The 22,045-nt window shown below is 41.0% G+C and overlaps 1 protein-coding gene across 1 annotated transcript in view; it reads right to left on the bottom strand.

Annotated features, from left to right (window-relative positions):
- DOCK2 (dedicator of cytokinesis 2) overlaps window positions 1-22,045 on the bottom strand; it is a 522,773-nt gene that overhangs the window by 96,572 nt on the left and 404,156 nt on the right. Inside the window, exons 33-37 of the mRNA XM_075274736.1 lie at window positions 14,700-14,848; window positions 9,263-9,348; window positions 4,616-4,772; window positions 3,296-3,336; window positions 1,100-1,190 (exon numbers count right to left, since the gene is read on the bottom strand). Of these exons, the coding sequence (XP_075130837.1) occupies window positions 1,100-1,190; window positions 3,296-3,336; window positions 4,616-4,772; window positions 9,263-9,348; window positions 14,700-14,848 (524 nt within the window). The remainder of the gene's footprint in view (window positions 1-1,099; window positions 1,191-3,295; window positions 3,337-4,615; window positions 4,773-9,262; window positions 9,349-14,699; window positions 14,849-22,045) is intronic.

Raw genomic sequence — 22,045 nt, forward strand, 5'->3', positions numbered from 1 at the left:
AGGCGGATCATCCACAAGAGCAATTGGATAAATATAAGTGGCTCAGCGCCAACACCAACCCTCAGACGCTAATATATATATATATATATATATATATATATATATATATATATATATATATATACACACACACACAGACACAGACACACACACACACACACACACACACACATACACACACGCACTCCAGCTGCTGTGAAACTTCAACTCCCATGCTCCATTTACTTCCTTAGGAGTTCCAAGAACAGCAGAGCAAGTATGCATTCTGGGAGATGTAGTTTTACAACAGCTGGAGTGCCGAAGGTTGCCTATCTTTTGTCTTACACCAATATACTTAAGTGTAGGATAAAACAGCAAATCCTTGCAATAGTTTTAAAACCTTTAGGCCTTTAAGTTCACACAGAGTATTTTGGACCGGAAGCTGAGGCGGAGGCCACCTCAGGTTCCGCACCAAAAAATGGGTAGACGCGCCTGAATGCCAGTGCAGTGTACTGGCATGCAGTCACGCAAACCGCTACGGATTAGGCCCAATGAATGGGCCTAGTCGGGAAGAGGGAGTGTCTTCAGGCCGAATCGCGAGGTGAAACGGCCTGAAGAATGAGCATGTTGCTTCTTTTTCCAGGAGCCGGAACAAAAAGCTCCGGGAAAAAAGACCTGAGTGGCTACCATTCATTTTAATGGGAGCTTTTTTTTTGGTCAGGATTTTGAGACAAATACGGCCTCAAAATCCTGACCAAAAAACCCTGTGTGAGCTTACCCTAAATATTAGTGGTTGAAATATTTCAGAGTAAATAGTCTTATTTATATTACCTATATGTTAGTTTACTATGAATATTGAATTAGAGAAAATAGCACAAAAATACCTGTCCTAGTGGCAGCTTCAGAGGGATCTCCTGATCTGACTGTATGATCCTGGGCCTTTTTTTGTTTAAGTTTTTTTTAATGTTTAAACTGACTATACTGTTGAGAACCCTAACAAAGCTTTGTCTTGGAGAAAAGTCTGCATTGGGCAGGGTAAATGTCATCCTTCCAAGCACCTTCACCTCTCCGTTGGATAGGTGTACATCAAGTTGTACAAAAAAATAAGACATGTATTCACCTTGAGGAGTCTAGTGTGAAGCAAGAGGGTATATGCCGCCTCAGTGTAGTTCTCACAGTCCAAGTGGAGGTCTCTGAGCTTGTATAGGTATCTTAAAAAACACATAGGAAGTGTTTAGTATAAGCATACATAATATATTTTACAAATCAGAATGTACATGGGTGAAAAACGGAAACATTACAAAGTAAAAATCATCAATTCAAACAGTACGCCCCCAAGAACTTTCAATCTGAAGGAGCTAAAAAAAATTATTTTTTGTTTTTTGCAGACTAACATAATTACAGACAGAACACAATAATGCCATTTACAGTATATCGAAATCGTTAAGACCTGAAACTAATGCTAAAACTACTACTAAAATCCGTATTTATCCCCAAACATTGAATTATAATGTAGGATTTCTGCCTTCCATTAGGTGGCGCTAGAGGCACAGCTTTATTTTTGTTTGAAAGAGAACTAATTTGCATACATTTTTGTCTAAGGAGCATTGCACGGCCTGTTGTATGCTTTTATGGTGTATCCCCATATCTCCAAATGTAACTACCACCCATTCGATATCAGTGATATCAAATTATTGTATAATGGTTAACATATGGTGCATGTAAAAGTCTGTGTTTATATAACTATTAAAGATGAGCGAGTAGTATTCAATCGTGTAGGTATTCGATCGAATACTACGGTATTCAAAATATTCGTACTCGATCAAATACTACTGCTGCCATTCGCAGTAAATATTTGATTCAGAGCCAGTGTTGATTGGCCGACTACTATATAGTGTATCGCATTCAGCAAATCAACGCTGGTTCTGCAGCAGGCTCATCCTTGCTAGTCAGGAGAGCTGGCAGCTTGCTGTTACGAGGGAGCTGACTTTTTATCAGCACAACTGCAAGCGCTGTGCAGTTAAAGCGCACGGACCCCATAGACTATAATGGGATCCGTGTGCTTTAACTGCACAGCGCTCCTCCTAAACACTCTCCTCCTGCTACTCGTGGACTTGGTGACTCTCCTTTAGTCGAATAGTGGTTTCCCCTGAAACAAGGATTTTTTTCCATAGACTATAATGGCATTTGATATTCGATCGAGTAGTTGAATATTGAGGCTCTACTCGAAACGAATCTCGAATATTTCACTGTTCGCTCATCTCTAATAGCTATATTTAATGTGCATCTAGATGTTCAGTCTTAATTCTGTGGCACATGCAGAGACATTACTGATGCGATAAGTCAGCTGTCTCTGAATCTGCGACATCTCTGCATGTCAGAGGAGATGCTAAACCAATGATAAGAGGGGGAGATGGTGTTACTACAAGTGTACTTGCTCAGCATCTTGTCTGACAAGCAGAGAAGATGCTGCAGCTTCAGAAACAATCCACCGCACCTCTCCATATCTGCAAAGACAGAAGCAAACCTTGGCATGTTTACCTAGTATAGGTTATTCATTTGCCACTTTATCCCTGAAATCTCTGCAAGTATAAACATTTTATAATAAAATATTCATATATAAAAAAAAAAAAAAACCTTGAATCTTCAGTAGTTGATACCTTCAGAAATTGTTTTTAGATATACCTGAAGAAGAAGCCGAGAGCTTTGAAACGTTGTAATCTACCATCATTATTAGTTAGCCATTAAAAAAGGTATCAACTACTGAAGACTCAAGTTTTTTTTTTGTTTTTTTTTATATTTCCTACCCACTGGCTAACACTGCACAAAACAAACATTTTCATTATACTAAAATATTAATAGTTTATTACAATTATAGACTGGATTCTAGTACAAACACCATTCTTCAGGGGAATGCTCTGTCCATTTATAATTCTAGAAGCCTCGGAGCCCTTGGAGAAGAGAACTTGCCGTCTTAATATTCATAATGAACCATTTGTTTCCTAGATTATGCCCACAATGGTGCCTATCACAGACATGTAATGGAATATCTGAATTCATTAAAACTGGAAAGGCTCGGTAGGAAATCATCGGACCTGCTTTCTTCTCTCCACATTCAGTACAGACAGGAAAATAACACAGGACTGTCAAGGTGATTGAAGGCTGAATGGGAAGGCTTACAGTAGGGGAGATGTGGTTGGCAAGAGTCACTTTAGTCCGAGAGTCACTTTCTAAACTACAATGACTTCGTGGTTTATAGTGTTGAGAAATATTAAAGTGTTTCTAATCATAAAGCATAAGGACATTAGAGTCTTACCTGATGTACATTGCTTCTCGATTGATATCTTTGTAAAAGTTCTGCAGAAAAATAGATTACTATTAAAAACTATTGAATAAGACACTGGTACATATATATCTTAAAGGAGTTTTCTGTCCCCAAACTGATTTTTTATCCACAGGATAGGTCGTCAGGATGTGATCTGTAGGGGGTCTGACATCCAGACCATGTACAGATCAGCTGTTCTAGCAGCCTCCAGGTGTGAGAATATGCTAGTGGGCAGGGAGCACATGCAGGGCCATGAATATAAGTGTATAAATTAACCCTATGTATAGTATCTGCTTTTGGGGAGTATAATTTGGGCCATATGTATAAGACTTACAAATGTCACCTGATATTTGTTCAGTGAATGAAATCTGCTCTAGTAGTAGTTTGTTAGCGCACTGTACAGGGTGGGCCATAAGTATGGATACGCCCAGATAAAATGGAAGTGGTTGCTGATATCACCTTACTGTTTGTGGCATATTAGTACATGGGAGGGGGAAACATTTAAGGCTGGGTGACGCCCATAGTGGTCATCTTCAAAGCCGCCATTTTGGATTCAACTGTACTTTTTTCAATGGGAAGGGGGTCAAATGTTTCCCCTACTCCCATGTATTAATAGGCCACAAACGGTAAGGGGAATATGCAAATCTGTTTCCCAGGATGTAATTAGGAACATTGCCTCTGTATGCTGCCTGTTAGGACAGCCCCCATAACATCATGCATGACTTTATCAATAAGCCTAATAACATGATGCGGGGATTAGTGACAAGCCAGTATATCCATTCCAAAAGGAACAGAATCCCAAACGGTAAGGTGATATCAGCAATCTGGGTGTATCCATACTTATGGCCCACCCTGTACAATACTACAAATTACTTTGCTGGTCCAAACATACTTCTAGACAACTGACTTCTGCACAGGAGCTATATAGAAAATATGGCTGACATATAGGTTGTTCACTGTTTGAGTCTAGTATAGAGTTTGACCAATTAATATAGTAGGATGAATATAGCAGAAAAGAATCGAAGAAATGATATGATTTCCAAAGGTCTGCTCATTCACTCCCCATTAAGTGTAGCTAGTGCAGTGGCACAAAGTATCAGGGAGCAACATGTGTATTTATGGCGGCGCAGTCTCTTTGAGCACAGCGGTAATCCTTAATTATATGTTCTGCCCTGAGCTCCGCCGTCTCTTTCAGTCTTGAAAACACATTTCACAGTTGCTTCTTCACTTACTGTACACTTTGAATGCTATATGTTTATTCATGAGAGCTTGTTAATCTTTCAGGCTTGCATGAGAAATAATACCGCTCACCAATAAGTTGACTGTGCAGCTCATCCGGTTGTCTTTGCTCTCATCAGTCACCACCGCTCTGTAATCCAATAACCTCTCCAACAGGCCTTTTATCAGAGCCACAAAGCTTTCCACCACCTTATAGATGTAAGGATGGTTTGTGGCATAATCCAGCAATCTAAAGGAACATGACAAAAGATCCCAAGTAAGAGAGAGAACAGATTTTGTTAGTGGAGACTCTACAGGGCTCATGTATCACAGGGAAGTTTTTATTGCACTTTGCATTTAAATATCCCTGGCTATGAAAACCTTCTGCGGCTTCTCTTTTATTGAAGACAACTTAGTGCACAGATGTCGGGGACGTACTTACTATTATCATTCCCAGACACACAAGTATGCGCTCTTTTATTAAAGGGGATCAAAATGATATTTTGTTTCGTATGACGTTTCTTATACAATGTACATATCATTTGTTTTCTGAACTTTAGCCATTGCTTTATATTACGTTGCACATTTATTACTTGTGTTTTTTTGCAATTGATACATTTATAGAACTATCCATCAAGCATAATAGAAAACATCTCTGACTTCAGGGTCATTCAAAACATATAAATATAGGAATAACCCCTAGAATCCACATTTGTGCAAAGGCACAGTCTTGTGAATGGAGCAAATATCAAATTCCATATGTTTTTGGCAATAAGAGGCAAGTTAAAATAATGCACAATATTGAAATGATTAAGAGCAATTTCATTCAATTCTTCAGAAGCAATACAAGAGAGTAAGGTCCAGGTCACATTAGCGTTCGGGCAATTCCATACGCTTATCTGCATGAAATATCCTGCAAGCAGCACTTTTCTCTCCACATTTTTCGTGTGGAAATCGAGCGGAAACCACACGGATCCCATTATAGTCTATGGGGTCTGTGGGTTTCCTTAGGTAGCCGTGCTTTTTATGTGGATAGGTTTCAGTTAGGGGGTCCCCAAGCGGACGTGAACCGGGCCTAAGAGTTCATTACTTTGCTCTCATACATTGTATTAAATTATATCAATGCACTTCTGTTACCCCATTCCCTGACTGATAAATATGCCAAGAACACAACTCTGTGCGTGTGATCTTTATCTGGGCACCACTTTCCTTGTGGTAAATGCCCTCCTCACAGTAACGCTGGCGTTTTCCCTTTCATTCTGCCCCTGTTCTGTCCTGATCCTGCTCTTGCATCCAAAAGTTCAGGGCATGTTCACACAGAGGTATCTAGAGCTGTTTTTAAGGCTGATTTGAAAATTCTGCACCAGATTCCACAGAGGATTTGGTAAAGTGGAGACATCCCGAAACACAGCTTCTACAAATTCTGCTGTGTGAATATAGCCTTAAAGAGGACCTTGCACATCCTCAGGCACAAGTGGTATAATACACCACTAGAAAGCTGTCAGTGAACTGAATTCAGCACACTATTGGCTTTCCCGTTCTGTGTCCCCCGGTGAAGAGCTATCGGTGCTTCCCCTACTCCTGACAGTACTCATCTATAGACTAGTACTGGGAAGGCGTTCCACACTGCTCAGTGTCATGGCTGGACAGTAAGGAGTGCCCCCTCTCACAGTAACGAGCTATAGACGCTACTATGAGGAAGGGCGTTCCTGACAGACTGTCAGCAACGCCCTTCTGACACTGAAGAGCTACGGTACCGGCACTGATAGCTGTTCTGTGGGGGCACAGAACGGTAAAGCCAATAGCGCGTTGAATTCAGCACACTGTCAGATTTCTAGCGGTGTATTACACCACATGTGCCCCAGATGGTGAAAGGTCCTCTTTAAGGCTGGGATGTGTTACCTTTAAGGCTGCAGCTGCACATTGCAAAAATGCAGCCTTTTTGCAATGGTGGAAACGTTCCCGCAAAAACTCTGCGTTATATAATACCTGCAAAGTGAATAGGATTCTGGATAATCCCATTAACACATTGCTGGAAAAAAATCCACAGCAGAAACGCTTGCGTTTTTGATAATCTCAGCATGTCGATTATACCTGCAGAGACGCTGGCATTTTCCACTTAGGTATAATATGGGCAGAAAGTCCGCAGAGGAAAACTGCGCAAAATCGCAATGAAAAACACTGCAGAAAAAACATGATACTTTTCCACTGTGTTTTTTTGCTGCACTTTGCATGTGAGGCCTTAGCTTAAAGAGGACCTTTCATCAGATTGGGGCACAAGCAGTTTTATATACTGCTGGAAAGCTGACAGTGTGCTGAATTCAGCGCACTGTCGGATTTCCCAATCTGTGCCCCGGGTAAAGCGTTATCGGTCCCGGTACCGTAGGGCTTTACAGTCAGAAGGGCATTTCTGACACTTAGCCAGGGGTGCCCTTCTCCACAGCAGCGCCTATCGTGCTGTACAGTGTGAGCGGGGAGGAACGACCCCTCCTGATAATACTCGTCTATGGACAAGCACTGTGATCAGAGGGAGGGGGCGTTCCTCACCGCTCACACTGTACAGCACGATAGGCGCTGCTGTGGAGAAGGGCGCCCCTGGCTAAGTGTCAGAAATGCCCTTCTGACTGTAAAGTGCTACAGTACCGGGACCAATAGCGCTTTACACCGGGCACGGATCGGGAAAGCCGAAAGTGCGCTGAATTCAGCGCACTGTCAGCTTTCCAGCAGTATGTAGAAATTCCTGTGCCCAAATTAGTGAAAGGTCCTCTTTAAGGGAGCCTTCACACGGAGTAAACGCGGGTGTATTTTTGCTAAATACACGTGTAAAAAAAATACACATGTAAAAATAAGACTCCCATTGACTTCAATGATATTTTTTACACGTGTAAAAATACGCCTGTAAAAATATGCCTGTAAAATGTCATTGAAGTCAATGGGAGTCTTATTTTTACACGTGTATTTTGGAAAAATACAAGTGTGTTTACTCCGTGTGAAGGCTCTCTAAGAATGTAAATGTGACTCTGATACATTGCAACTAATAATATAGATAGTGATGCAGAAATTCAGCAGCTTTGGATTTTCGGTGACCGTAGTGTCATGGCCTCATTAGCTTGTGGACTACAACATGACCACATTCATTGTTGCTGCACGATATTGTAATCTTCCTGTCATGAGGCCAACATTGGCGTAGCATTAGGAAACATGTTGGATTTGGTCTGTAGTGCAGATCAAGTGCGTAATACCAGCAATGGATAAAAGCCAAGACCCTTTGTATTCTCCTCTTTATAGCACATGTTATACTACAGGCAAAGGCTGTTGTTTTTTCTCTTTGATTAGTTTTTTTTATTACTATTTTTTTATTTAAAGAAACAATAGTATAATTACGGCCTAATTTAAAAATGCTGACACTTCTGGAAGCGAAAAATAAAAGACTATCGCGGTTATAGGAGCCAAAAGCAAATATTACAATGTGCTAAGCTATCATTTTAAAGGGTAACAGAAAAGGGAAAGTAATATACAGCAGATGCTAAGACATTGGATCACACTATTATAGCAATTATTCTTGTCACTTTTCCCAAGATCTGCAATTCTCTTCCCTCTAGATCAAGATAATGTTATTAAAAGACAGTTGTAGTAAACCTAAATAGCCAATTCACCTCATTGCGAGGCGGCTCAAATGTAAGAGGAGTTCTTTCTTCCATAACAAACAAGTAGCCCGAACTAATAAGCAGATGCATTAAAGCTACGGAACTGTGGCTAGTAAATAATAGACATTGGCTCAGGGATTAAACTATGAAGGTCACAGGTAGGGGTGAGAGAGAGCTAAGTATATGCATCACATCTGGGATCTGGGGTCAGATTTGTTGGGGTCTTCACCTACCATTGTTGGGCAAGAAATATGCTTTATGTTTTATATGTTTTAATATATGTATTAGGTTATTCTGCAACATTGCACACATGCTCATACCATCATGTCAAAATATCCATCCATCCATAAAACATCCATCCATCCATCCAATATCCATCCATCCATCCATCCAATATCCATCCATCCATTCAATATCCATCCATCCATCCATCCATCCAATATCCATCCATCCATCCATCCAATATCCATCCATCCATCCAATATCCATCCATCCATTCAATATCCATCCATCCATCCATCCAATATCCATCCATCCATCTTTATCTATATAATGGAGGTCACAGCATCACATGGCTTTCTAAGGTGAAAACATCTTCTTATATAGATATATATGGATGGATAGATGCAATCACACCAATGAAAGTCTATGGGTCCATGAATATAAACTGATGACATCCATGTCTTATCCATTTATCACAGATGTGAAAAGCAGATCGACTATGGACAGCATACCACCCATAGTGGAGTCAAAGGTGTGAAGGAAGCCTAAGGCTGCGCCCATTCTCCATACGGGCATTCCATTCAACTCTCCGCACCGAACAGGAACCACACGGACCCCATTTTAGTCTATGGGGTCTGTGAGTTTCCTAAGGTAACCGCTTTTTTATGCGGATTAGGTTTCCGTTCGGGTGGTCCCCAAGCAGACCCCCAAACGCAAACCCATGCGCAGATGTAAACCAAGCTTAAGAAGACTTGTGATACTGTGACCTTTTTCCACATATATTTAAGTTGGGTTGGCAGTCCATGAGATTAAGTGCACAACAAGACTTGCTATGTGCCGGATGCCTCTCTCTGTATATATTTGTACTTACATTGTTTCAAAAAGTTGCATGTACTGCCAGTCACCTCGCCCCCCTTCAACTTCATGGTCCAGTTTCAGTATTATCTCATTCTCAAACTGCACAAAGTGAAAAGATTAGAGACATCAGTTTTAGAAGCCATTGGGCATCGAGATATATCTCCTAAATACTGTACATTTGACAATCCTGGCTTGTTGCGTCATATATTCAATGCTAAAAAAAAAAAAAAAAATATGTCATGTGTGAATCCAGCCTAACATTTCTCTTCTCATTAGGATCCACTTCTTGGCTTACCTAAAAAAAACACCACTGACAACTGCATCAAAGCTACTCCATGACTCAGACCACAAGGGGATAAAATATCTCTGACCTGATCGAGTATTACGGTTTACACAGGAAAATTGGCCAGGAGAATAAAGAAATTATCTGCCAAAGCTACGTACAGATGAGTAAAGACCGAGCAAATCCAGTATATCTTTCATTTTCAATGAGATGGCAGGCACCAGGAATGATATGTCCTATAATAATACATTCTAGCAACTGTTGGCTGGAAAAGTCAAACCTGCCATTATTGACAATTTCTATTATTTATGTGAATATTAACTCCATATTCTACAAAAAGTTAACCATCCCTTTTATAATAGTATGTAAAAATGGCTGCCGCAACTCAACTGAAAAAGTGCAATAGTTCTATAAAGACGATTCTCAAACTTTACCTACTGCCCTGCCTCTCATTGACTGTATGTCCATTCTTTTACATTTTGGGTGGAAACTTGCAAATATGTCCATTTCAAAGATACATAATGTTTCCTATACATTCCTATTAGACTTATAACTAGGCCTAGGAATAAGTAAAACTGACTTCCTATTCAGGTGTCCATCAGGGGTGTAACTTGAGGGGGTGCATTAGCACCAGGCCCCAGGAGCCTTAAGTGGCCCATAAGTACTGGCATCAGTATTGAGATTGCAGCTTCCATCTGGCCCATAAACCAAGGAGACCCACAGATTATCCTAACCACACTAAGGATGATTAAACTTCTTAGCACCCATAACCATCACTATCAAGAATTTGCTGTAGAAATGAGGTTGGGGGCCCCGGAAAAAAAATTGCCTATAAGACTTTAGTTACGCCACTGGTGTCCATACATAAGATGATGTGTCAGTAGGAGAGTCAAAGCTTCAGTCACCTGACAAAATTGAGGTGGGAGTGAATAACTCACAAATGTATCTACCAGTAAGAAGATAACTTTTATATCATGTACCTGTACCTGGTACAAGTAAGATGAAGGAAGTAAAATGATGCTTCTTTAATTTATTTTTTTCAACGTTTCCTATACTTTTCATATATTTCCTAAAATGTGAACACAAAACACTTACTGGAATGTAAACATCCAATGTGGCCTACCTACCATATTGCTCTATGCTACCAACAGTTACATCTTGGGATTTGTCTATGAATTTGGTTATTATAAAACACCCATTCCATGCAATATGCCAAACTAACATAATACTACAAGACAATGATGTTCTGATGTTTCCGGAGCCATTTGCCAAGAGGACCAGGAGATAGAATCACTGCGTTTCACCAGATTAGTATAACCAAACTTTCTTTATTGAAGGCCAAACAAATACACGACGCGTTTCGGGCTTACACTGTCCCTTTCTCAAGTGTAATGAACTCTTCACTGTCGGACAGTCGGTTCATTACACTTGAGAAAGGACAGTGTAAACATGTCGTGTACTTGTTGGGACTTCAATAAAGAAAGCTTGGTCATACTAATCTGGTGAAGTTTGGTGTTCCTATCTCCTGGTCCTCCTGGCATTTGATTGACACCTAGCGTGGCATGGGTCCGGTGGCTACATCACCTAGGGAGGAACCCCCCTATATAGTGGTTCTCAATCTATATGGTGGTTGTGGATCCCCCAACCCTGTAAGGTGAGAGGCTTATTGTCTTCCTTTTACCAACTCATTTAAACTTACTTCTCCATGTACAGTTCGGTGCTGTTCTCTGTTTTTGTCTCTCCGGAGCTGTTTGGGAAGTCTAAAAGTCACAATTTAGGTTTCTACTCTTATTGATTCCTTAGGGGTCAAGTTCACAGAAGGTGAGAAGTATAGAAGCTATAAAATAATCATTATCTCCAAACAGAGGAAATATTCCAGCGAATGTCAACATGGGCACAAGGAAATTGCAAGGCATCACTTTAATAATCTGCTATTTTATTCTATAGTATAAAGTTGAAGGTCAGGGTTCTGATTTTACAAGGGTATGAGAAAGGCCATAATATACAGAATTTTATTTTTAACTGTGTCAATTTGCAAGCTGAACAGATACTTTCTTAAAGCAACCTTTTCTAAGTACGCTGCATAGTATTTCTATTGCCAAATAGATAAATCGCTGCAAATATAGCAGCTCTGACAGGCAGAAGGTGCAGCTCAAGTATTAAAATAGCTTTACATTTAGATTTCTCCTTGGACTTGCAGGAACCCATTTTTACAGTTCAGATCTGTCATTGCAAACTTCTATATGATGGATGACAACTGTGTGCAGTCCTATGAAACTCTGGTGAAGATTTAAAGCTATCTAGAGGCCAGAGCTTTGCTTTTTTTTTAGATTATAAGTAAAGACTGGTTTAGTTTCCAGGTGATAGTTTGGTATAGACCTTCTGAGATGGCATACATAAGGTATATTTTTACCTCTTTGATCACATCTAGAGGGCCAAGCTGTAAAGTGAACTTTCTGTGAGTTCTTCAAATAACTTGAATAAATGTGGCGTGAACGGAAAGAAGGACATGGAAGAAGCAATGCCAGAAAATGTCTTAAGTATATTAGAAAATATATCACAAGAAAGAAGGGGCATATTTATTAGTAATTTAGGAGCAGTGCTCCTCCATGCTGTACACTCTGGAAATGACGGATAGGTATATCTGTTTTTGGATTTGCAGACCTCATATTAGCATGATGTTTTCACTCTTTCCTTTCCAGAGTGCCCAGCTTAGAGGTAGCACTGTCTAGTAGTATGTGTACAACTACAACTTCTCATTATGGCTATGTCCACATCTATGCTGAAGGCTCTTTTGGGAGCCTCCATTGCAAATTTTGTAAATTGCAGATAAAAATGTAGCTGCTGGTGAACCCTGGGGAAGAGGTACAATAGACAGTGAGCCCTAAGCTGAATTTCCCCACTGTCCCTACCTGCTTGCTGGTCCTATCCCAAGCAATAGGTGGCAACTGGTTGACGGGCCTTTCCTATATAAGTGACAACACAGAACAAAGACAAGACAAACAACAACAAAGGTAGGTCAGCTAGCCTAGGGTTTAGTAACAGTTAAGCAATACAGTACATAATCAAAATCCAAGAGAGTAGTCAAATGGAAAGTTAGAGGTCAGCAATACAATAGTAACAGAAGAGGAGCTTAGCAGGGACAAAGTCACAATAGCCAGCACATCTGTGTGAGCTGACAATCACACACTGAAGGCTAGAATTAACTATTTGATGATCAGACAAACAAGGTGCAGGAGATGGGTGTGGTGGAAATTTAATGTCTACCTGGATCGCTTCAGACTTCTTTGGGGAAGTAGAACACAGTGGTAAGGAGGAAGGAGGAGGAGGAGGGCTTGTGATGAAGGACATTTGGGGCATTTTTTGTGGTTAATGGACAATAGTGCTGATACAAGATACCAAACTATCAGCTGTGAGCAGGAGATCTCACCACCTACCAAAGGAACTGCCACATGTTATCATGATAGCTGCATATGTCCCCCACCTCTGCAAAAATGTTTTCTGCTTGTTATATCCACATGCTGTGACCCCTCCTCATGTCCTCCAATCACGGTCGGGCTGTATTATTAACAACACTCCACACAGAGAACTAAATGATCCTGCAGTGTGTCTGTGTTTCCTTCCTTTTTAGTTGCTCTGATTCCTAGGATTTCTCTATCTGCCATGAGCTTGTATGTGTTTCTCTCTTGTTATATACTACTGTACCATCTATGAAACTGTATCACTGAAATTTCCCCATTGTGGGACTATTAAAGGATTATCTTATCTTATCTTATATTGGGCATCCCTTGCTGTAATGGTTACCAGGACTAATACCATCTTCTACAGGGAAACCATGTTGTACTACTACACCCATCTGGAATCTGCATCTATTGCTGTTATCTCAGCAAAATTACTTCATTTGGGTCAACAGCAACTGCTGTATCCTGAGTCATTCCTTGATGGTAACATCAAGGACCCCTCCAATACCATCACCTTCTTTACTAAAAGTAGAGGACTCCTCACAACTGGATATGTCCTGGGAGAACTACCAACAATGTCCAGTAACCCAGATCCCCTCAACACAGTCCCAACTTGGGAGGTGGGCTTGGAGAGGTCTGTTGAATGCTCCTGGCCACTACTGACAGCTGATAATGTCCAGTAGAACCTAGATCCCCTCAACACAGGCCTAACTTGAAGGGGGGGGGGGCTAGAGGAATCAGTTAATGCTCCTGGCCACTATTGACAGATGATAATGTCCAGTACAACCCAGATCCCCTCAACACAGCCCCAACTTGGGAGGTGGGCTGAAGGAGTCAGTTGAGTGTTCATGGCCACCATTGACCACTGATATCTCAGATTCCCTCCAGTGAGTTATATGTGGCACATAGTTTATCCTTTTTTTCAGTAGTTGGCCACTGTCCACTTCTCATGATACATGCTACTCTGACATCAGTGACATTAGTGTTGTGCCTAATCTAACACTACACATGGAGGTAAGCAATATTGTTACATGGTATGAGCATACTATCTTACTGTGACTGATAAACTACCTGAACTTCTCATTTATTTCAGCTATTACTCCATACAAAGGAATCACGTTAGGTCTTTTTAACACAAAATCTTTGCCCACTGAAGACAAGCAACCTAATAAAAACAAATGAACTATTCCTGCCGTAGAACCTCATGTTAGTTTTAGCCTATGCTCAATCATCTACAATTATTCATCTGTTACTTTTAACCATTTATTACCCATATCCATCAATTCTTTGTAATTATAGCAAAGGTTATAGATTTTCACCTTCCGACTCCTGGAGACATTTATTGCTGTATATTCAGACAGTCTATGCCTGCTTGACCACGCTGCTGAAAGCAAATGATTACTTTTGGTATGCTTCCTCCTGTATTATGAGGATCTATGGATTCTCCCCAAGAGATAAAGTGAAAGCCAAGAACACAAAACACATTTTATAACACAAAATAATAGCTTTACAAGCTAGGAAGGGAACAGATGTACAGGAACTACAAGGTTTCAGCTAATGAGTTTTAGCCAAGTGCACACTGTTACATTACTGACCTAGTGACCATTACAAGATAAGCTTCTAAACAAGGAAGTGAAAATCTCGTTAAATCATTGTATTTTATTATATCTTTCTTGTAGCCGGTATTACCCCTCTACTCTTGTTACCTTTCTGAAATCGCCATGATGTTGGTATTCACAGAGCATCATGTCAAAAAATATTGGGATTGTGGCTTTGCGTAACTCGTCTTCGGGTATGAGTGTCATTTCTAGAATCGGTCCAACCATTCCCGGTATAAAGCAAATTTTGTTTTGGCCTAAAACACAGTAAAAAATTATATAGCTCTTCAATACGGTTGGTGGTAATACATTCAGTGCCGTCATGATGTTAGTATAATACATAATTTTTAGTGTAGTATTCGATCGAATACCTCGCCGGCATAGGAATGCGTGTAATTGGCCAAACACCAAGGGGTTAAACGCATCGAATATGCGAAGCGTTTAACCCCTTGGTGTTCGGCCAATTACTCACATTCCTATGCTGGCGAGGTATTCGATCGAATACTACTCGCTCAACACTAATAATTTTATTTTGGTCATGGTAATACTTGGCATATACGCCGCTTTCAATAAATTACATTAATTGAGATAGTAATAACAAGTAGAGATGAGCGAGTAGTGTTCGATCGAGTAGGTGTTCGATCGAATACTACGGTATTCTAGATACTCGTACTCGATCGAACACTACTAGCTGTTCGAAGTTTAAGGTTCGATGCAGAACCAGTGTTGATTGGCAGAATGCTATACAGTCAGCCAATCAACGTTGGTTCTTCTCTTACCTTTAGAAGTCTTCTCCCGGCGCAGCGCCCCTGCGGCGTCTTCCGGCTGGAATTCACTCTGCCTAGGCATCCGGCCTAGGCAGAGCCGACTGCGCATGCATGGGCATGCCCTCGCATGCGCAGTCGGCTCTGCTCAGGCGTGAATTCCAGCCGGAAGACGCCGCGGGGGCGCTGCGCCGGGAGAAGACTTCAAGGGGAATCCAGCCCAACCGTCACTCGTGGACTTGGTAAGTATAATTTTATCGAATGTTGCGTACCCCTGAAATGAGCATTTCCCCCCATAGACTATAATGGGGTTCGAAACCCGTTTGAACAGTCGAACAGTGTGTGGCTGTTCGAATCGGATTTCGAACCTCGGACATTTTAGTGTTCACTCATCTCTAATAACAAGGTAAATTTTTTTGTCGAAATGATCATTATTAATAATAATTGTGTTCCGCAAAATTGATGTCCAGTCTCAGAATGCTGTGAAGTGAAATTAGAAACAATCTGATAGCTTTACAAATGGCCTGTCCTATGCAATACAATGCAAAATGGAAAATATATCTTCATAGTATTTAATGCAACCAATTACTTCATCTCGTCATCAGTATTGTACAGAGCTGAAAATGTGCAAAAATCAATGCGGAGCAATTAACAAGAAACGGTACGGAATGATAATAGATGGACAATACATTAGTTTCTCATAGATAAAATCAGATAAAAAAATGATTTTTTATGAAGTAGATAGAACTTAAGCACTAAAGTTAAAGGGATGAAAAACAGTTTAAGGCCAGTTGAAGACGACTGTACACTCCTGTCCAGTCGTGAATTAAAGGCATGGGCGGCGCAGGAGGGACACGCTGATGTCGCCCGTGTGCCACTCATGCACCAGCTGTGCTTCCATGATCCCTTTAAATGAATAGGAGCCACGGAAGCAGGGCCACAAAATAGGACAGGAATAGGACCTATACACTGTCTACCAATAAGTATTTGGACACCTATGCAAATGCAAATGAAGATATCTGTGGTCGTGATGTAAGTCACACATTCAGCCATTAAATATGGTGTAGGAAACAGCATTGGCATTAGTCTGCATGAAGTGCAGAGTTGTCTGATTTTGAGGAAGGGGTAATTGTGGGATACCACAGAAATGGTCGATCCTTAAGGAACATAGCAAACAAACTGAATTACCCAAAATCTACAGTGGCATATGTGATTGCGAAGTGGAAGGTGAACGGTGATTGTCGGAATGTGCCTCGAGTCGGCAGACCCCCGAAACTGCAGCCGTCCAAAATCGGTGAAAGAACTTACCTGTCTTCTCCAAGCCGAATGGAATAAACTACCACTAGCCATCATACAAGGACTTGTGGAAAGCCCCGGAGGGTGGAGGCTGTAATTGCCGCTCGTGGAGACTCTACCAACTATCGTATATGAATAAGTGTTGTTTTGTATTCTAAAACAGGTGTCCAAATACTTATTGGTAGACAGTGTAGGACCTTATACGGTTTTTATTTTACTTTTCTTAACATGTGGGGTTGTGACAATATTCATAGATCAGTTTTCCACTCTTTATTCTTTGTAGGGAGTCAGATGGCATCCATGAGCTTCTCTCTCATGCTCTATTGGATACTGTGGGTGGAATTTAGTAACCCATCTATGCCAGTTTTGTGGCATTCTTTGGTGCGCCAACGATCATGTGTCACATTGCTGGTTCTGCACTCCACTCACCACTTTTTCTACAAGTGGTTGGAGTGGGATAGAGAATAAGGTAGGCTGGATGGAGTCGTTTTGGCTGACAAATTTACCATAACTCATGCAGGAGTATGACTCTATACTGGTTCCTGACTTCAATTCTAGAGCCCAGAGGCAAACCAGAATTAATAACAATCTGGAACCTTATAATAATTCAGGTGCATCTCGTGCTAGAGGGTGAACAAAGCCTGGTAAGGGAAATGCCAGTTTTAATAATTTTTTTTCCTATTTGTACAGAGATGAGGTGGCCTACTTAATTTTAATTGGTGGAAGATATTCCTAACAATTAACATTCCCCGAAACGCACGTGGATACTCTGTTTTGCCAATCCTGCACATGTTTTGAATAGGGAAAAAGGAATAAGTCACTGGATAAGGCCTCATTCACATCTGCGTTGGTATTCTGTCCTGGTGAGTCCACATGAGGACCCCTTCGAACAGAATACCGAATGCAACTGCAAGCAGTGTTCCAGTGAAAGCACATGGACCCCATAGACTATAATGGGGTCCGTGTGCTTGCCGCCAGATCTCCACAGGGATGATGCAGAGAGGAAAGTAGTTCACAATCTACTTTCCTGTCTGCCTGATTCGTGCTGGCAGCACGTGGCCAGAACACGGAACCCCATTATAATCTATGGGGTCTGTGTGCTTTCACTGGAACACTGCTTGCAGTTGCATTCGGTATTCCGTTTGGGAGGTCCCCATGTGGACTCCCCGAACGGAATACCAAACACAGATGTGAACAAAGGGAAACATTACTTGCAGCGACTTCCTAAACCTTCTTTCTCCTAAGATCATCTGTAGGTGGTCCTATAAGTCAGGTGGCCCCCGAACACATTAGATAGTGGTCGTATCCCACCAAAATTGTCAGGTTAGATGAACCTTAATCTAATTTGTATGAATACCCTACTCTTCACTCAATAGGAATGCTTCTGAATAATATGGTGGAACTGCAGCAAATTCCTACAGACTCAAAAAGTAAAATTACCATGTATGCACGAAGCATCACGGTTCCATAATCCCATTACTCTTAAAGTAAAGAAGCTCCGTCCATGCTTCCATGCTGTACTTATGTGATTGCTCCAGTTCTGAAAGGGTAAACAATTTTACACCGGCTACTGGAGTTTATCTCAGAATTCGGACAAGTTATCTCTGAGATACAGCCTTTCTGCCGCAGTTCGCTATCTATTTTGCTAGACTCCAGATTTCCCTTTCTAAATGTGAAAAAAAGAATTACAAATTAGACCTTTTGTGGTATACATAATGCAATCAGCGACAATCTGCATGTTTGTGCACAATCACTTGCCAAAAAGATAATGAGAAATTGGCTTATCCCCTACTCATTGTTTTTTTTCTGCAGTTTTACTGTATTACGTGGGTGTCTCGTAGATTTCTATAACATTTGGACCACTGAATGTGCAATTAGTAAAGCTGATGTAGCAAATCCCAAGTACAGTTAATAGCTTAATAATTATAATTTCCCAAGACAAAAGCAAACTCTACAATGAACTTTTCAAAATATCACGTAGGTTACTCTTTTTATATTGCAGGATGAGTGGGCAGTGCGTTTTTCTCAGGTTTATTTTAATGAATAGTCTATAGGAGACATTTTTTACCAAGTTTTGCAAAATATGAAATGGTTAAATTTGATTTTCAAATTTTTTATTAACATTTTCATTTTCATCTGATATGTAAAAGTCTCAGTCTTAAACATGAGTATTTAAAAAAAACCAAAACACTCCAGTGAAAAATTGTTTTGTCCCCCAGTTTAAGAAAGAGTCTTTGTCTAGTGTAATGTTTTCCAGTTATGTGCTCTCCATCTGGAGCACTGATCTCATCTTTACTCCTTTGAGGGGCCATTTCATCATGAGAGGATTTTTGTGTACATTTTCTGACTTGTCATTTTTTTTGCTGGTGTGGGGTCTTTTTTTTAAATCAAATTTTATGAAAAATGTACTGGTTCATGAATTTCTCTCACCACAGTTGACTAGGTAAAAAAAATATGCAAATCTATTCTCCGGGATGTAATTAGGAGAACAGTGCCTCTGTATGCTGCCCTCTAGGGGCAGCCCGCTTTACAATCATGCATGACTCAGTTAATAAGCCTACTGACATGATGTGGGGATTATTGCCAAACTAGTATTTCTATTCCAAAAGGAACAGATTCCCAGCTATGGACAGCGCTGTTTCAGTCTTTTGGACCTCCTCAGCATAGCGCCTGGATGCGTTCACTCGCGCGTGGGAGCACTGTATGGACTGTACTGAGCATGCGCAGTCGGCTCTAACAGGATCTCTGCTGTCAGAGCCAACTGCGCAGGCATCAGACATGACGAAGAAAGAAGACGACTGACAAGGGGAGGAGGCAGGTGAAGAAGAAGGACTCCCCCATTGCTGCCGAGACCTCATTAGCATACCGGTAAGTACCAGCATTTCTAAGGAACGGCGCGACGGAGACCACATCTAAAGGTAGGAGATGAATAGCCTTTCTTAAGGCTATGCCAACGTGGTAATTAGAAAAAAAGTTACTTAAATGGTAGAATCCCTTTAAGTTATTAAGAGTCTTGTTAAAGGGATTTTCCAAGCTTGAGATAGGTTGTCAATTAAAGATAAATTTAGCTGTTTGAAAAGGCTGCAATGTTTGGGTGATATATAAGTTATCAATCATAAAGTCCCAGATAACCCCTTTATGCTAAGGCCCCCAAGGGACAACCTGCAGCAATAAAGCGCTGTGAGAAAAAACGCGACAGCAACACATTGCGGTTCTTCCCGCAGCGCTTTAAACAGAAAGTTTGCAGGGTTTTCCTCTGTTGACTTTCTGATACAATTATATCTATGGGGAAACTGCCAGCATTTCTGTAGATATAATTGACATGCTGTGATTTCCGAAACGGCCCGGTTTTGTAAATTGTGGCATGGCCGCACCGCGGTTTTTACTGCAAAGTGAGCATGGGATTCGCAAGAATCCCATACTCTTTGCAGTTACTGTAAAACACCGCGATTTTTCCTGCAGCGTTTCCAACGTGGACAAATGGCAGCGTTTCCGACCCGTGGAGCCCTGGCCTAAGGCTAAGGTCAAAAAGCGCTGCAGGAAAAACTACAGCAGAAATGCATTACGGTTTTTCTTGCAGGGCTTTGCACAAAAAGTCTGCAGACGCTTCCTCTATGGACTTTCTGCCTCCATTACAGGAAACCACCAGCAATTCTGTAGGTATAATTGATATATAATTGATACAAAGGTGACAGCTTTTGAAATCGCAGCATTCGTGCAGCATGTATTTTTTTTCAATGTGTGGATGGGATTAGCCAGAATCCTTTGCAGGGTTTATGAAACCATTTATGTCACGTGGGATCCCCAGCCTCAGTCCCACGCTGTGGAAAAGCTGCTTTTTTTTGTTGCAGTTTTTCCTGCGGCTTTTTGATCCAAAGTCAGGAGTAGATTGAGCAGAAGGGCAGAAGCATAAGGGTGCATTCACACTGAGTAAACGCTAGCTTATTTTGTAAAGTAAAATTACACTTGTAAATTTTGCTATCCCATTGACTTCAATGACATTTTACAGGCGTATTTTTACAGGCGTATTTTTACAGGCGTATTTTTTACAGGCGTATTTTTACACTTGTAAAAAAATATCATTGAAGTCAATGGGATAGCAAAATTTACAAGTGTAATTTTACTCTACAAAATAAGCTAGCGTTTACTCAGTGTGAATGCACCCTAAGGCTGTATTCACACAGAGTAACGCCAGGCGTTTTTTGTGTGTTTTTTGCACATAGCGCCGCGTTAACGCCGCGTATACGCCGCGTTAACGCCGGGCAACGCCACCGCTAAATAGCGCGGCGTTAACGCTGCGTATACGCGGCGTTAACGCGGCGCTACGTGGCGTAAACGCGGCGCTATGTGCAAAAAACGCCTGGCGTTACTCTGTGTGAATACAGCCTAAGAGCCTCCTATATATTTACCATTCCTTTTGAAGTCACAACTGACTTTGGCTCAAAACAACACAGCAAAATCTGCAGCAAAAAAGCACCTTTTCCGCCTGAGGCTGAGGCCCCACGTTGCGGAAACACAGCTTTTTTTTTTTTTTTTGCAGATTTTGCTGCGTTTTTTTGAGCCAAAGCCAAGTATGGCTTCAAAAGAAATGGGGAATATATAGGAGGCTCTTACACTTCTACCTTCTGCTCAATCCACTCCTGGCTTTGGCTCAAAAAACTGCAGCAAAATCTGCAACAAAAAAAGCTGCGTTTCCGCAATATGGGGCCTTAGCCTTAAACAGCAGATAAGAAACAGGAGTAGATTAACGTGGTTTTCCAGTCTTCAAAGGAGTTTTATGCAGAGGAGACAACTCTGATCACTGGCCCCGTGGTATCTGGTTATTTTTAGTTCCACTTTTGGAACCCAAAGACTCCTCTGCATCAAGATCGCGGGGTCATTCAGCTCTCATGGTAGGATATGCTATGTTAGTAATACAGCAATTTTTCTTAGGTTGCAGTACTCTAGTTTTATCAATATGACAATTGCTTGTTAAAGTTTAAAAAAAATGTGAAATAAACCCCATTAAAAACTCAAGTGGCTCGCTTTTTGATAGTTTACCTCTGCTGGTGGTACTTTGTGCAGAATACGTGGCACTTCAAACGTACGCCATGATCAAATCATGTGAAATGGTTTTATCAGGATTCTTATCAACTGGTCGGTTTTATAAATTGCATTGTAAATGGACTGCGCCAAAATAGGGGCAATACACAGAATATGTCAATTATTATATGAATTATTATGGAATTATTATGGAACATAACATAAATCTTAAATCCTAAAAGACTTGTCACTAGAGATGAGTGAGTACTGTTCGGATCAGCACGCTCGCATAGAAATGATTGGACGTAGCCGGCACGCGGGGGGTTAACCGGCCGGCCGCCGTCAAAGTGGAAGTACCAGGTGCATCCATTC

This window comes from Leptodactylus fuscus, chromosome 5, assembly GCF_031893055.1.
Source record: "Leptodactylus fuscus isolate aLepFus1 chromosome 5, aLepFus1.hap2, whole genome shotgun sequence".
In the NCBI taxonomy this organism is placed as follows: domain Eukaryota; kingdom Metazoa; phylum Chordata; class Amphibia; order Anura; family Leptodactylidae; genus Leptodactylus; species Leptodactylus fuscus.